Source organism: Lissotriton vulgaris, chromosome 2_1 (genome assembly GCF_964263255.1).
Source record: "Lissotriton vulgaris chromosome 2_1, aLisVul1.2, whole genome shotgun sequence".
NCBI lineage: Eukaryota > Metazoa > Chordata > Amphibia > Caudata > Salamandridae > Lissotriton > Lissotriton vulgaris.
In genome coordinates this window covers 1,004,747,427-1,004,764,578 of record NC_141687.1, presented here as the reverse complement: position 1 = coordinate 1,004,764,578, position 17,152 = coordinate 1,004,747,427, and the positions used below count along the sequence as shown (strand labels likewise).

The window sequence follows — 17,152 nt, the reverse complement described above, 5'->3', positions numbered from 1 at the left end:
GACCATGCCCAGAACCTCAGGATCAATCTAGACTCCTCCCTCACCATGACTTGCCAGATCAATGCCGTCACCTCTACTGGCTTCAACTCCCTCCCCATCCCTTGCCTTCAAATGGATCCCCCCAAAGCCAGAAAGACCGTCACCCACACACTCACAACCAGCAGACTGTACTACGGTAATGTTCTCTTCCCTGGAATCAACAAACCCCTGCTACAAAAACTCCATACCAACCAGAACACAGCAGCCAGACTCGTCCTCAGCACTGCATTACATGAGCACATGACCCAACACCTGCGAGACCTCCACGGGCTCATGGTCGAGAGGAAAGTATCCTTCAAGCTACTCACCCAAACCTACAAATCGCTCCACAACATCAGACCCAAAGACCTCAATGGAAGAGTCTCTTTCCACATAACCAAAGGAAACCTCTGCTCCACCGACCCAGCCCTAGCAGAGACCCAGCACATCCGCAGATCCAGAGCAGGTGGAAAAGCCTTCTCCTACGTCATGAGCAAGGCCTCTAATGAGTGTCCAGTCAATATCAGATGCTCCCCCACCCTGCACACCACAAGTCATGTTAGGCTGACCCAGAGCTGCACGCCCCCAGCGCTTTGAGACTCTCACAGGTGAGTAGTGCACTTTAGAAGCCCTTGATTGATTGATTAATTGATTTATTGATTGATTGATTGATTGAATAGGCTGTGCTCTGTCTTCATACAAATGCCTTGTCACCACAACACTGTCTCTTCAGCCAGCTTAGAGCCAGGGAAGTCAGGAAATTCCAATCACTTCAAAGAGACCTTTCTAGAAACATCTCCTACAGCAAAGAATATACCAGGTGTAAAAATAGGGCTATCAGAATCATCCTTCAGTTCACTCTCTGGACCTGTGGATGGACTCTCAGAGTACTGCCTGTTGCTGTGGACTGCTGTGTACTCCACAAGACTGCTTTGCTGTGCCTGGAATGCTTGAGCCCTGCTTGTTCATGTGAACCCAGTACTAGTAGAGTGATTCAAATGCTAGTTTCCTGGCCTCCTGTTCAGAGCTACAGAGTCATAACTAGGCCTGGGTCTGAAATTCCGCTCTGCTCATGAAGTTTGCTGAGTTTTTCCCACTCCATGCTCCACGTAGCGCACGGAGTTCCGGGAAAGTGGAGTTTTTTCCCCCCTTGCGCTTGCCAACATTAAGTTGGTGAACATGAATGAGGAAAGTCTTATTCCAGGCCACCTCACAGTGAAATTTCTCAAAGTGGTGTGTCATAGATGGTTGCTACCGCTCGTGTTGAGAAACCTTCCGTTCATGGTGAGGAAGCTGCAGCTCGAGCAGAACATCTACTCGAGTGGCAGAGTGCGCTGTGCTTGGTGCCATTCCAGCTGATTTAACACTGCATAACAAATCCCAGGCACTAACAACCAGCATGACGTAACACACTCCCCATTTGGAGAACTCCATGTAGCACAGTGGAGCTTGTTGATCACTTCAGAAACCCACAAACTCTTCCCAGGCCTAGTCATAGCAGGCTTCCACTATCTTGAACGTGCACCTGAACTCAGCCTGAGTGAGTAATAACGCCCAAGGTGGTTCCCCTCCAGTCCTGTGCCCCTGGTGGAGGTGCTAAAGGTGCCCAGCTAGCCAAAATAAAAAACGTCAGAATTACACAATTTTTGGCATAAATAGCTCTGAGAACTGAGGCAATACCTGGACCAACCTGCTCGAAGATTCACTTGAGGCGAATCAGCAGTCAGCCTGACTTCACGTTAGCTCCCGCTATGTTGTTCTCGGCAGCAGCAAATCCTATTCAGCAATCCTTCACCAAAGGTGTATCCAGCCTTCTGGAACTCTCATTGGCTACAGCCTCTTGCCTCGTCCCACAGCAAATTTTCAACTTCCAAAAGGTGACCAAGTCCAAATGTAGAAAGCTTCACAGGCAATTCTTCCAGAGGCTCCCCGACTACTATGCTCCCTCCTTGGATACTGCCTTCAGCCTTGCCTCACTAAACTTTACATTCACAGAACTGTTTCTTTAAAATTTCTACTAAATCCTTAGGTAAGCACTGCCAAGACCCAATCAACTTTTTGCAGCAGCCTGTGCACTATAGCAGTTGCTCCTATTTTTCTAATTTGATCAGGTATGGAGTTGGCGCTCTGATCTTTTAGTCGCTAGTTTTCGCTTAAAATGTTAACAATTCTTAACCCTGGCTCAACTGATTTTTGAAGTTTTGATGTCAAGGGATTTATTAAACTTTACTATATTTTTTATAAATTAGTGCTGGATTTTTATTGTGTTGTGCTTTCATTCTGTTGCTGTTTGTGTGCTGCATAAATACTTTAGACATTGCCTCTAAGTTAAACCTGACTAATTTTGGCTGTTGCTTTGCCAGGGCTAACAACTCAGTCAAAGAACAACCCAATTTCTCACAAAATATCATGGGACAGAATGTTGTTGGAAAGAATATAATATTTTTTTATTTGGTATATGTTAGACCTGTCAGCCCTTTGGGTGGTCCCTCCTATTTATTTATTAATTTTTGTCCCCTTTTTGCCCCTCAATCCTTTTATTTTGTTTATGTCCACTGGACTTTTCAGGTGTTGACCTAGGGGTTAGGTGCTTTTTGCCCTCATAGACTTTTTTTTGAAGCCCTAGGTGCCTTTCTGACTAAAATCTATCAGACCTACAAAATGGTGGCTCACAACTGCCACAACTGTCACCTCAGAACCTAGGGTCATTGGGAACTATGAGGGGTTCCAGAACTTTCTGGTCCACTCTAGACCCTCTGGACCTAGGCTATAAATAGCGGAATGGTAGGCAGCCATTTTAGGTGTGACCAGAGTGAGGGTGGCATGAACTGGTGAGGAGTGAGGCGACTTAGTAAGGAGGAAGGCGCACTGAGAGGGGATAGACTGATCTGCGGGTCAGCTGCTCTTTTCTACTGTTGTGACCCCTTTCCGGTTGACCAAGCCCGGCCATCGTGATTCCATCCCAACCTCGAAATTATTCCCTCCTTTTGACCCTAATTGGCCAGTAAAGGGAGTTGATGCTGCTGGTAAGAGAACGGAAAGGAAACTGACTTTACAGCATTACTAATCGCAGCTGTGAACCCTTACTCGGCAGTGCTGAAAGGAACTTTACCAGCAGCGCAGACAGACCAGGCCATTTCTGTCAGGCTGCGTGAGGGAGGCGGAGAACGGTCCCGGTGAAGGAGGAGTGGGACTCACCGTGTGCAGGTCCCGTTGTGCCAGCTGACAACTCCGCAGTGTTGAAGCGCCTCTTCCTTCCCGCGTCCTGGTCACGGATTCCTGGCGCTGCCGGGTGGAAGCGAGAGACAGCAGGCACCGCCGGAGGACCCCGGAAGCTCTGGAGGCGGATCGGCGGTGACGTCGGAAGGTGTGGAGGTGCCGAGAGAGGCCGGGTAAAGGCGGAGCTCTTCAAGAGAGGAGCCGGCGTGAGGAGGAGTGACGGAAGTGCCGAGGAAGGGTCGCATCGGATCCTGTCAGGTAGACAGACGAGACCCGACTACAGAGTGAGGCCGCCAGCCCTCGGGAACCTGCACCAACTGAAGAACGGGACCAGGCTGAGGAGACTCCATCGCGGACCGGTGGGTTTGGCGGAACTGCCGAACTTAGGAAGTAAGCGGGGAACGTTGTCAGGAGGGGGAGGGAGAGTCGTCAGAAGCCCCTAATCCCCCCGTGTAAAACGAACCCAGCCCGGATGAAGGGGAAATGCTGCAGGCTGCAGGGTGGCTCAGACTTTGTGAACTTCGTCCTGAATAGGTCTACCAGAGTACGGGACTTGTTCTCAGACAAATCTGTTGCCTAGGAAGAGACTTCCTTAAACAAGGCATTCCCCAGTCATAGTTGAGGGAGCCTCTAACAGATTAATTGAGGGGAATGTTTTTGAGTAGGCTATCCAGCACCTGGTAGGTTCCCTGAGCTATTCTGCTAAGCTTATGTGATCAGGGGGAGAACCAAAAGAAAGTGGTTTAAGATAAGGAATTAACCTGCCTGTATTTATTTAGATAAACAGTTGCTGTGATAATGAAAGAAATGTGTTATTGATGAACCTGTTGACGGAACCTGTACCTTCCTACCAATAGTACTAATGAGATCCTAAGGGTAATGTATTGCCTTGCATTTTTGTACAAAGGGTTTGGATAGTGCTGTATCTTTCAACTTAAGCTGAGAAATCCACTCTGACTCAATACGATAAATTTTGCTGAAGCTCCTTTTATTGGGGTGAAGAATGGTGTCAAACATGCTAACTGTAAATGTGTAAATGGAAACAAAAAAATGTAGAGTAAAATTTTATGAACTGAAACTAAATACTGCCAAGAAGCAGAAAGAAAAACAACAAAGAGATTTTTATAAAACAGCTCGTATTTTCCCAAGATTGGTGTGGTGTCTTCTTTTTCCTAGTGGATGAGCGCTGAGTTACTGAAGGGTATGACGCAAACTTAACACATGTACCTTTGGGATAAGCCTACCTACTTTGTGCCAAGCTACCCTATGTAGGCTGGTAACCCCAGGTCCAACAGTATACAATATAATTTTCAAAATATTGTTAGATTTAATAGTGTTTTTTTTTATATGGTTGTAAAAAAACAGTTTTTAAAATAATTCAATGTTTTAGTTAATATATTATTTTAGGTGTTACTATTGTGTGGATGATTGTTTTCAGACGCCAACGAAGGCCCATCCAGTGAATCCCAGGAGGGGGAAAAAACATGCATGATTTGCCGATATCACAGAGGGAACTTCACATCCCCTGTGTCTGAGTAAAGCGCTCTTAAGCGTGATGCCAGTCCGCTGCACTTTGTAGCCGCCAGCCAGAGCCCTTCTAGTAAATACCCAGGACGGGAAAAAACAGTGCACAGCATGCTGACATCGCAGGGGGGACTTCACATTCCATCACCCGCTGCATCTGAGTAAAGCGCTCTAAAGTGCAACACCGGTCCGCAGTGCTTTGTAGCCGCCAACGGTAGCCCATCCAGTGAATCCTAAGAAGGAGAGAAAACCATGCACAAATTGCCGACATCGCAGGAGGGACTTCACATTCCATTACCCCTTATGTCCGAGTGAAGCACTCCTAAGCGTGATGCCGGTCCGTGGTGCGGGAAGCGTTTGTGGTAGCGCCCTTTGCCACACCAGGGCCCTTCTAAAACCATCATCACCCGGAGGAGGCTATGCTAGTCCATCCCCCTTTCATCAGGGCTTTGAAGTTTGAGGGCTTGGACATGGGAAAGCAGAATACAAAGCCCACTGAAGCAGGAGGGGAGATCATAACCACTCTGAGCTCTTTTTTGATAAGAGCAGCTGACGGCCTCTCAAAGGAGATCGAGAGCACTGAACGCCGCCTCTCGCTGGAAGAGGTAAGGTTACCTATTACTAACCACATGGAGATGGGGAGGGGTTCCCTGACCCCTAGGGAGGATCCTCCTATTAAATCAGCTCCAAGTTCGATGGCCTTGAGGGAGAGCCTCAATTTATCCAACTCCATTGAGACCGAGTGCAGTCCGGTTACGGAACCCCCAGAAAGATAAATTAAAAATACGGTTCTGAACCCCCCGCAAAGGGAAATCACAAATATAAGTTTCTTACCAGCTCTACCTCAGCGCCCCATAGAGGATGTTATATGCCAAAAAATGGAAAAAATCATCAGTACTTTATTACAGCCAATCACGGATAGGTTAACAAAGACAGTAGAAGGCCTTAAGTTTCACCTTAGTGATGACCAAAGGTATGGCCAACCACTGTCATTAAGGTCACTTGATGGAAAGCTTGGCCATCTTGGCCCCCAACACTGCCAATAGGGGGTCTCAGAGGACACAGTATCCACCCAGATGCTGCCAGGCAGAGCCCCAGACAGACCCCAAATAGGCAACTCTACCACCAACAGCGAACTTGAGGGCGATATTAACCATTACAGAGTGCGATTGTCCTCGTCTGGAGGGGGAGACAAACGGGGATTGGAAAAGGTTGGAACCATCTGTGACGAAAAAAGTAGAAGCAACAGAGGCAACAACGTGGATACACCCACAGACGGTTCTATGGCCTTTGAAGGATCAAATACCACATCGCACGGCGGGCGGTTGGCATTACCTCCGGCAGCATGCCCTTATGTTGTTATCCTAGCCAAAACGCCCAAACTTAAACTGCAGCAGCAGGAGTCGACAACGCAACTGATGGACAAGGCCCTGCACTGGCTTTCCAAATATAATATGGGGGACCTTATGCTCTATAACCACATCATAAGGATAGACTGGTAAATTGGATGGGCCATGGTACAAAATCTATTGGGGGACTGCGTGATCATAAACTTTAATAATCATAGGTTGGTTGTGCATCTATCGAATGTATTGCTTGCCTACTGCCCCTCGATCTGACTCACATATGTTTGCATTGACCTTTGGCTTTTTTTATCAACCATTTTGGCACTCCTGTATCGCTCAAGACAGGACCCCTTTCAATTCAAATCATAATCAACACTTTGATGATTGGCCAGTGATCCCAATTAAAAATAGATATGAACCTACTAACTGATCGCGAAGCCTGTGATTGACTCTCTATCCTAATTGAACAGCAGGTCGCTAATACCGAACCCCCTACTCAAAATACAAGTCCCACCTTGGGTCCAGAGTTGTATACCTAAAGGTAATCACTTGGAATATAGTGGGATATAGACAGAAAATACAGGATCAGGAATGGTTACGACTTGTATTAAACTATGATAGTCTGTGTTTCCAAGAAACATGGGAAATCAACACGATCAGCATAGATGGCTATAGAACCTCTTGAATGGATGCTGTTCCATCCAGAGCAAAGCGTGCAAGTGGGAGGCTAGTTACCCTAATAGCTAGCACAGTTGGGGTCAAGGTAAGAAGGTTTATAAATACATCGCCCTACTACCACATCCTTTTATGTGCTGGCCAGCATGGAAGGGATTGGCTTTTAATTAACCTGTACAAAAATAACTGTACAGGAGATATGGCAGTGGTGGTAGAAATAATTAAGAAAGATATTGACCACCTCTTGAAAAACCACCACACTTCCTTAGAGAGTTTATGGATGAGCAACTTTAACATCCGTAGCTGCAACAGGATAGAGCCTGCTGCCTCTGGTATGATAAAGGACATAGGGGAGCCTATTCACCATTTTATCCATTGTAGCTATGGCTGTGTACTAAATGGACAATTAGTGATCCATAATCTTGAGATAATTAATTCAGTAGAGCCCAGTAGTGCCCAACTAGATCACACATTCTTTGCTCGATCCCATTATCGATGGATTGATTATTCTGACTTCCAAAACTCTAAGAACACGGGTCTCCCTCATTGAGACAGTAATTCATTCATTTAGTGATAACGCGGCAACTACTTTTCCAATACCCTGGGGTCTTAAGAATACTATTCCCAAAGCCATTAATTGCAAGGAAAAATTGAGTTGTTGTGAAATGGCAGATACATCAAAATTCACTCATAGTATTGTCTCCACTATGATCCAGGATGTCTCAATCTGTCTGGACCATGCTCACAGCCCGACAAACCCCCCGTAGCCTTTGAACGAATTATAGCTGAAATTAATTCAAATCTTTTACAGCCCTGAACGGAAAAAGCCAGGGGAACAGTATGCTGGTTCAATGGCTGTTGCAACAAAGCATTAAAAAACCTCGGCATTGCCCTCAGAATAAAACCAAGATATATCGTGCTGGTAAAATCGTTACGCTCCATTTTCAAAGCAGAAAGAGATAATAGACTAAGGGCTTGAAAAGAAGAAGCATGGGATAAATTAACAAAAACAGCTATGCTAAAAAATAGCTGGGATTTCTGGCTTATAATTAACACCCCATTCCTTAAAGGTGAGACAGATATCTCCCTAGAACAGCATGTAACAGAGGACGACTGGGTGAGTTACTTCACTGGGGTGTTTGTCATAGAAGGGGGTGGGGGGTCCTTTAACAATATCATGTTGTCAGAGTCACCCAGAGGAAGTTAAATTATTTTTTACCCTGGATGAATTGAAAAATGCACTGAACCAATGTAGCAGATTGAGGGCAGCTCGGCCAGACGGTGTACCAATAGACTTCTTTTTAATGAACCAGGAGCTTTGGGCCCGATACTTGATGATATTTTTAATGCCATATCACAAACGAATGTTCCCCCTTCTTGGAAAAAATCTGTGATTATACCGATCTATAAAAAGGGGAGCAAATCAGTAGTGAAACACTATTGACCAATACCGCTGTTAGTTAGTACAGCAAAATTAATGGGCCATCTCTTGCTAAATAGGTTGGAGGATTGGGCTCAAGAAAATAAGATATTAATTCAAACCCAGTACGGTTTTAGAAAGAATAAAGGGAGTGTGTACCAGTGTCTCACCTCAAACTTATTGATCGCCAAATACACAGCAGTAAAGGAAGGCCATCTTTATATGCCCGTCATGGACCTATCAGCCGCGTTTGACTGAGTGGCCATTACGAAGTTATGGTCTGTTATGGAAAACATGGGCATAGACAAACCAATACTTAACTTTATTCGAGGATTTTACTCCCCAGCTACGGCCTGCATTCACCTGGGGAGTGAGGGGTAGTGCTCCAGACACTTCCACTCGCTCACTGTGTCAGGCAAGGGTGCATACTTGCGCCCTTTTTATTCTCTCTATACAAATGGCGTGGAAGCCGCACTAGTTGTGTCTGCCAGTGACGTCCCCATTATTATATTCTGCTCCTGTGCCTCTACTTCTTTACGCAGATGATGCAGTATTGCTGGCTCGGACTGGAAATGTGTTGCAGATGCATATAAACACCTATGTGAGATTTATGAATAATCTAGATCTTCAAGTAAATGAAACTAAATGATTTGTGCTTGTGGCAAGAGCAAGATTAGGAAGCCCACCTAGCTGGAACATAGAAGTGAGGACATTGGATTTATTTGAATCACTCTGTTATTTGTTCGATTAAAAAAATACATGGCACAACATGGTGGCCAATAGAGGCCTTATGATGGAAAGAGCGTGGGGGCAATCTTTAGCTTCCTCAAGAAACTAGGGTCCAAACCGGTAGAAACCATGAAAACGACATATGAAGCAAAAGCAATGTCTATGGCAGCATACGGAGCGTCAGTGTGGGGTGTCACTACTGTTTCTAGTTTTCAACAGATTTAGAAGATTTTTGGGAAATGCCTGATTGGTGTTACACATTCTTGTTCCTCCTATAATTGCCATACTGAATTGGAAGATCCTTTTGTTACAGACCATATTCATTCTGCCCCCCGCCTTTGTGGTACGCAATATGGAGTAGGGAAACACTGAATCTAACGCATTAAATTCTACATGATTGCCTAGAGCTTGATGGGTCTTGCAGAATAAAATGGTTGCAGTTTGTCAAGAACAGCCTGCACACTATTGACAAGTTATTTGATGATCCTATTACCAGCACCTCCTTCTCTATGTCAGAACTGAAAAAACTTTTAACTGAAAAACAGAGGGAAATGGGATGGGAAGCCAAATGTTGTAAACCAAGGGTCAAACAATACCATCTAGAGCCTAAAATAAACACACCTGATCTTAATTGCTTATCTTTTGTGACTAACACTCACCATAGATTTCTGTTAGTGAGGTTCTGATTGAACTACATTCCCCTAAGCCTTGGCTATCCTGCTAATATCCACCCTATGAATGCATTGTCTGTTTGCCCATGTGACTCCTGATCAGCCCAATGTGAGCTCCACTTGTTATTTTGTCAATTCCATAGTGAGGAGAGGAAGAATTGTGTCCGCCCAATCTGATGCAGATATAGGGTGAGGCAATGTCAACCAGGTTTATACCTTCTAAAATAGCTGTCTGATTCCTTTATCTGCCGTTTTCTGGCTCTGTGCCATAAAGAGACGTAAGCAGTATTTGTAACATAAAAAATGAAATTGTTCCCCTCTTTGTGCCATGTTTTAATTGTATAATAGTTTTATCTGTATCCTTTTTTTCCGCCTGTTTTAATGTATACCATGATTTTACTGCATGTAGAATACTTTTTACGCCGTCTTATCAACTGATGAACTAAAGTGATTTTTGACTGACTGTTTATTTTTTTTTTATATATTTATTAAATATATTTTGTCATTTTAATTTTTTTGTAATTATTTTCAAACTTTATTAGTAATCTATAGTGTAGTAGGGGTTGTTGGATTCATAAGGGAATAGGGTGAAAAGTTAATGAAATTATGAATAATCGATAAATAATCTCAATTTAATTGTAATTGTTTTTTATTGCAAAATAAATATTTATTCTATTATTAGTTATGCATATCATTTATTTGATTTATTATTGTCATGTTATTTTATATCCAATAGTTTCAGGTTAATGTATTCCTTTCAAAGCATATATCAAATTTATATTTAGTAATTCTAAGTTATATTTTAGTATCAGGTTGTTGGGTTTGTAGGGGAATTAAAAGCATGTTAAATTATTTGGTATGGTAATTAGATATGTATTGAATATTAATTATGTAGATTACTTAATTGCTTTTATTTGTTTGAATTATTGTAGTGTTTTATGCCTTCTAAAGTGTATTTTAATTTGATATGCTTATTAGACGTCTTTTTTAAAATGTTTTTATATATTTGTTGGGGACTAGGGTGAGAATACATTAAAGGTAAAATATTTTTATATTAATCCTTATTTTTATGTTGTTGCTCAATTGACAATTATGTATATTTTACGTTTGTACTTGCTATGTTAATCATTTGTTTTATTTGAATTCTTGTAATGGCAAGTGATTTTAAAATGTTGCCATTGGAATGATTTTCATTTTTACATTCATTCTTGTAATGGCAAGTGGGTTTAAAATGTTGCTGTTGTAATGTTTTTCTTTTTTTACATTTTATTTGTATTTAAGTAGTATCCTAAATTGATTTCTTTTATAGTTAGACAAGTAATACCACCAAAAGTAATTTTATTTTTTAATCTATTTTTCCATGTACTATAATTCTGTTATTTTTTATTAGCTATTGAAATATTTTTTGTAAATAATTAGGACATGTATTCTTATACACAGTCACTTTGAAGTCCAACACAATGCATACTGTTGCCTAGATTGGGGTGGGAATAGTAAATCTAATTCCACCAAAATCCAACATGTTCCACCGTTCTTTAGACTGGAGGGGGAATAAATAGTAAACCTAACTCCTCTGAAGTTCAACATTTTCTCTACTGTTGCTTAGACGGAGTGCGCATAGTAAATCTAAAGCCTCAGAAGTCCAACATGTTCCCTGCTATTGCTGGAGTTTTGAACAGAGATCAGATAGATAGATAGATAGATAGATAGATAGATAGATAGATAGATAGATAGATAGATAGATAGATAGGTAGATAGATAGGTAGATAGGTAGATCTGTGTGTGTGTGTGTGTGTAATGAAATAGTTTTTCAAATCAGCATATTCATTTTATATTTTAGAATTTGAAGTGTACATATATTAAAACATTATAATATTGTTCCTCTTTTTGGGCGATATTCCCTTCCACTATATTTTTGAGTCGATATAACTGTCATTTCTATTTTATGTATAAGAACACTATATTGTTGTCAACAATAGTTTTGGCACAGTACTTTTGTCAACTATATTTTATTACCACGATATTGTGTCAGAGAACATCAGAAACAGCACCTCTGTTTAGATTGTTCTTGAAAAGTATGGGGTGCAACTCAAGTTCACACAGTAGGTAACTTTTTTCAAAGGGTATATGTAAGGTTTCTTCTAAACAGATTCATCCAAACAGAACACCTATTTTTGCATTAATTATCAAAGTTCTGTATTGCAGAGAGGGTTTCAGTCTCTCCACTGTCATTTGATATTCTGTCCAGTATTTCAAAGCTCTATGGATTGGTGTGTTCAGTCACTCAGGAGAAAGGCGTGGTGATTTATTTTTTTATTATTCTTTCTTCCTTTTGTTATATGGAAAGAGGGGATAGTAATGCTCAGATATGTTCCATTTACTCAATCTGATGCTCTGTAAATTAAGTTAAAAGTACTTTGAAAGGCATATTTGGTTACTTTTATTTAATAAATATATTTATATACTGCAGACCTAGCCACATAGGCTTCACAAGAAACGTACAGCAAGTATGTTAACAATAAACATTAACCGTTATCAGGTAAAGTATTAATATTTATAGGTGGCAATATCCAGATTGCTAGGTGCAATTTAAATGGGAGTGTTTTGGGGCTTCCGAAATGCTCACAGATTAGGGATAAATTGCATGTCCAGTGGGAGCTCATTCAAAAATCTTGTGGCTCGGCAGAAGACCCCCTCTTTCAGTAGCTTTCTCTTATGGCTCTCCTATCTGAGGGTGAATTTACGTTTAGATATCCTCTGACCACCTGAGGCATGTAGGTTTTCTGGAGAGACCACGAAGTAGTGCCTTTTGAGTGTGATGATCACCTGATGGTCAAGTCAACCATCAAGGAGAAATGCCTGCAGTTGTTTTAGAATTGTGATTATGCGGTGTGATCTTTTTGCCATTTGGACTACGTGAGATGCAACACTGAGATTTTAATTTCAGCTGATTTCAGGAGATGTGAATGTAGGGTGTTGCCCCCATCAAAGTGAGAAAAGACTAGGAACTGCTCCTGTCAGGACACAGAGAGTGCTAGGGAAGAAAGTCACCTGTTTCAGAATAACTTTGTCTTGTTCTACGTCCACTTAATTACTATTCCCTTGTTTTTTCTCATGTCTCTGCTTGATATTGCCTTGTGATTTGTAACTGAGAGTTTCTTTTGCTTATTACCCTTTTTCCTCTCTTAAGGGGCTACCTGTGTTCTATTAGAATAGCATACTTTCATTATCTTCCTTTGCATTATCTTGCTTCTTCTCTAGTTGGTTTCAGAGTAGCTATGGTAGCATCTGGCGAGGATAATTTTTTAAACAGTATATTGTTTTCAATATAGCTTTGTGAAATAAGGATGCCACTCACCACAGGGTTTTCAAAAAAATCATACTTGGCAAAATGTTTCCTGAAATAGAACCGACTTTCCTCCATTCCCCAACTTGACTGTATTTCAATAACCATTTCATGGTCTTCTATAGTTCTTTCTACAAAAACAGATAAAGAAAAGAAGATTATATTCATGTAGTCATCTTGCAGCAATCTAGAAAACCTCTGGGAGCAGACAATGAGAAATAGACAAATACAAGAAATTGTAAAAAGTCTGAGTTACTCAAATTACCATTTCAAAGGTTAGTTTGTGTAAGTACCACAAGGAAAATGGTCACCACGTGTAATGGAAAAGTAGCACACATTTCAAACCAGTTAATTGCATTTATATGATGATACATTGTTTTGACAATCTTAGAAGGGGAGCATTAAAGGATTAGCAAACTTAACCAAGTCTCTGCAGGACTGACAATCAAGCATTGAGACTCCAATTCCTTAGGAGTAAATAGGTTACAGTGTGGTTCCATAAGGTCCTACTCCATCACTTAGCATGGTAACCTTCCCTGAGAGGGCATGTTACTTTACCACATAGGGGCCAATTCTGATCTGGGTGGGAAAGCTCTCTGACCGAGCCGGATCTGGAGTGTTTTCCGACTAAGCCAGAGTCCTGCAGTCCGACCGAGCGAGTACGATGCGGCCACAAGTTGCCTGAATTGGTTCGGTCAGACTTCCATAGAAGTCAATGGGAGCCGGCCATACGGCACGTACATGGGCTCCCACTGACTGAATTGGTACGTCTCACACAAGGGTGCCCCCTATAGTGGGTACGCATTGGTGCCATCCGCACCGTACATGCCTGTGTTGGAGAGACCCTTGGGTCTCCCCCTGTGTCCAACTCGTAAGGCTGCGGGTGACAGGGGTTCCGACATGGACCCCCAAAGGCAACTTCCCGGATGTTTTGCAAGCCAAAAACTTCGATTCGCACTGGCTGTCCGACGCGTGCATCGTACTGGCCGGTCGTTAATCGCATCCATTGCACGGAACAGTTTACTTACAGATGAGACGTACGGAGTGGTTCGGACTCGGTTGGTGAATTTCACGTTGCTCGCATCGTACTTGCTAGCTCGTACAGATGTACGAGTCGGGCGGTAACCACGCATACGGCTTGTACTTTTTCCGGCCGGATCGCGTTCGGTGCCCTTCCGAGTGAGATCTGAATCAGCCCGTAAATGCTAGGCAATGCAATGCAAACCACTTTCACTTTCCAAATTCTGAAGAAGAGTCCAGTCCAAACCAACTGTTCAAATAAACTGAAAATCTATATGGATGAGAGAAGGAGGATCAGCCTTAAATTCATGCCCAAATCCCTAAAGAAAATACAGCAAATAAAAAAGAAATGAAAACAAGGCAACTAATAAAGAAGAAATGCTTATTTTTAGGATTTAGGGACAAGATACGGCAGAAGAGAATAAAGATGACCTGAATAAAAACATTAATGGTATTTGGGAATATAGCGCAGTACTCTCAGCGCACATAACAAAATTCAAATAAAAACAACTAGAATATATTGTCGTGGAAAAAATCTGAAGAAAATGAAGGAACATTGTACCTTGGAGAAAAACTACCAAAGAAACTTAAAATAATACTCAAAAAGCAAAAAACTGAAATTAGAGGATTGAATAAAAAATTAATATGGGCACAGTAATTGGTATGTTTCAGAAAATTCACATGAGAAGACCATTAATGAAATTACGTTCAGAATGTACTTAGAGAAAAAAACAGAGAAACACATGAAATACAAGGTCATTTTAAAATACTAGAAAATCGAACTTTTTAAATTTGTGTCATTCCTAAGGGTCATAAAAATAATGCAGGAGCTAATTTATTGAGCGAAGTTATTGAGTAAGGCACTGCAATTAGAAGGCTGGATTGATATAAAGGCAGCTTCTGAGAGATGTAATAACTCAAGATCTAGGTGCACCCCAATCAACTTGTATAAGCATGCAGTAAAGTAGGTGATATCGAGATTTTCATTGAATAAAACATGAAGGCGAAAATATGTCTTAACATTCTTGATTAGGCCTGATACACCCCCAGGCATTGATCTTAAAATGATGAGAACTTACATCAATAAATTAGGCAAATCCAAACCTTTAGAAGTGCAACTCTATAAAGTTTGAAATTTAGTAGAACCCACCCCCACCTCCTCTCTGGGTAATGTAAAAAATATAGTTGCCCTCCTTACTTTGCCGTAAAACAACATAAATCTAGAAATAAGGGTATCCAGTGCTTTAAACCAGACATTTTCAAAACCCAATGGGAGGGATCTGGAGAGGTATAAAATATTTGGCAGGAGCAGGATCTTTATTTTATTGCAGTGGTCTACAATCGACAGGTGAAGATTGTGCTCTCTTTCACCATCTTGTTTTGCCTTAACTAATATTGGTCCAATATTATTCTTGGCCACCTGATAAATCTTTGCACTTATCTTATTTCCAGGTAGACTGACTGCTCTACGACCCTTGGATCCTGACTAACAATGAATAGATTCAGTACCAGTTACATTTTCTGTCTAGTAAGGGTACAACCTGAAATTTCCCAGACTCTATGACCTCATGCTCTACTATCTGCATAGCAGTCTCTTGGTCTGTCAATGCAACCAGGATGTTATCTGCATAGGCCAATGCTAATTAATCCTGATTGACCACCCATGATTTTCAACCTGGCCACTGGATTCCTGTAGAATTCTTGTATTGCTTTTATGATGCGCATCCTAATCCAATCCTTCTCATAAGTTCCCATAGATATGCCCATGTGACCCAGTTGAATGCCTTCTCAGCATCCAACAAGGTCACAGCAAAGGTTCCTTAACCACCTTGGCTACGTCAAAAAGCGTAATTACATGACAGATGTGGTTCATGGTGCTCCTGCCTAGTATAAATACATGTTGGTTCAGCGATACCAACTTGGCTATAATTTGGCTCATTCGAGTGGCCAGCATCTTAGAGTAAAGGTTAATGTCACTATTAATCAGTGTTACAGGGCAATATGATCCTGGATCGACCAGTGTTTTATCTTTTTTTAAGAACACCACAACATTGGCACTCCTCCAAGATTCAGAAACCATACCCCCCTTGCACCTAAACAAAAAGTTCCATCATGTCTGAAATTAAGAATGAGCAGAACATTTTATAAAACTCCAATGGGATTTGGTTAGTCCTACAAGCTTTCCCTGATGGTACCTCTTTCAGGGATACTCTCCATTCCTCAACCATAAATATTGCCCCTAGCAGATCCTGCTCCTTCTGAGTTAGTCTTTCCAGAGACATTGAGGCCACAGCTTGCTCTATCCTCTGTTCATCCACTTGAGGTTGAGTTTGATAAAAACTTGCATAATAGTCTCAGAATACTTCCGGTATATCCTCAGGTTTCTAGTCCAATTTGCCACCCATATCTTTAATTTCCTTAATATGGTCTCCAGCCACCTTCAGTTGAGTGCATATTGCTAATAGATGTCCCATCCTTTCATTATATTATCTGCTGCTAAGCCTCTTCAACATTAATTCCTCCCTCCCTTAGCATGGTGATGGGCAAGGGCTTTGCTTTGGTAAGATTTCATATATAGTTCCGTTAGCTGTAATTTCTCCTGTTTCTGCTGGTTCAAACTAGACCTCAGGGTTTCCCCTCTTATACCTGTTGTAAAGGCATCCCAGGCAACTCCCTGGGGGCACTCCCGCTATTTAGATTAAAAAGAATTGGGAATCCATGTCTTCCAATGGGAAATATAGCTCGGTTCCAGCAAAAAACCTCTCTCGAAGGTCCAGCTGCTAGTATTCCTAGTAATCCCGTCCATAGAAAGTTTTTATACTATAGGGCTATGATCTGACATTACTCTGAGTTATAATTTGATCTGGGTGTCCCTTAATAACTGTGATGGCAGCAAAAAAAAATTCAACTGGGCAAAAGTCTGTTGGGGAGCCGAGTAATAAGTACAGCCTAAATTAGGTGCCCTTAACTCCTCCCATAAGTCTTTCAGACCTATTCCTCTTTTCAAGCTTATACAAACTTTAAACACCCATGGTTTCCCTCCTATATAATTGCTTGATATGCCTAATTGCAGACATACTGATCTGTTAAAATTAAAATCCCCACAGATGATGGAGTGGGGAGGCCAAATTGGTAATCCTACTGCTAAAATATCCAGCAAACTAGGATCATCAAGAACCGCTCC

The 17,152-nt window shown here is 41.8% G+C and overlaps 1 protein-coding gene across 1 annotated transcript in view; it reads right to left on the bottom strand.

Annotated features, from left to right (window-relative positions):
* Nucleotides 1-17,152, bottom strand: part of GRB14 (growth factor receptor bound protein 14) — a 708,169-nt gene that overhangs the window by 326,692 nt on the left and 364,325 nt on the right. Inside the window, exon 3 of the mRNA XM_086956601.1 lies at nucleotides 12,961-13,079. Within this exon, the coding sequence (XP_086812727.1) occupies nucleotides 12,961-13,079 (119 nt within the window). The remainder of the gene's footprint in view (nucleotides 1-12,960; nucleotides 13,080-17,152) is intronic.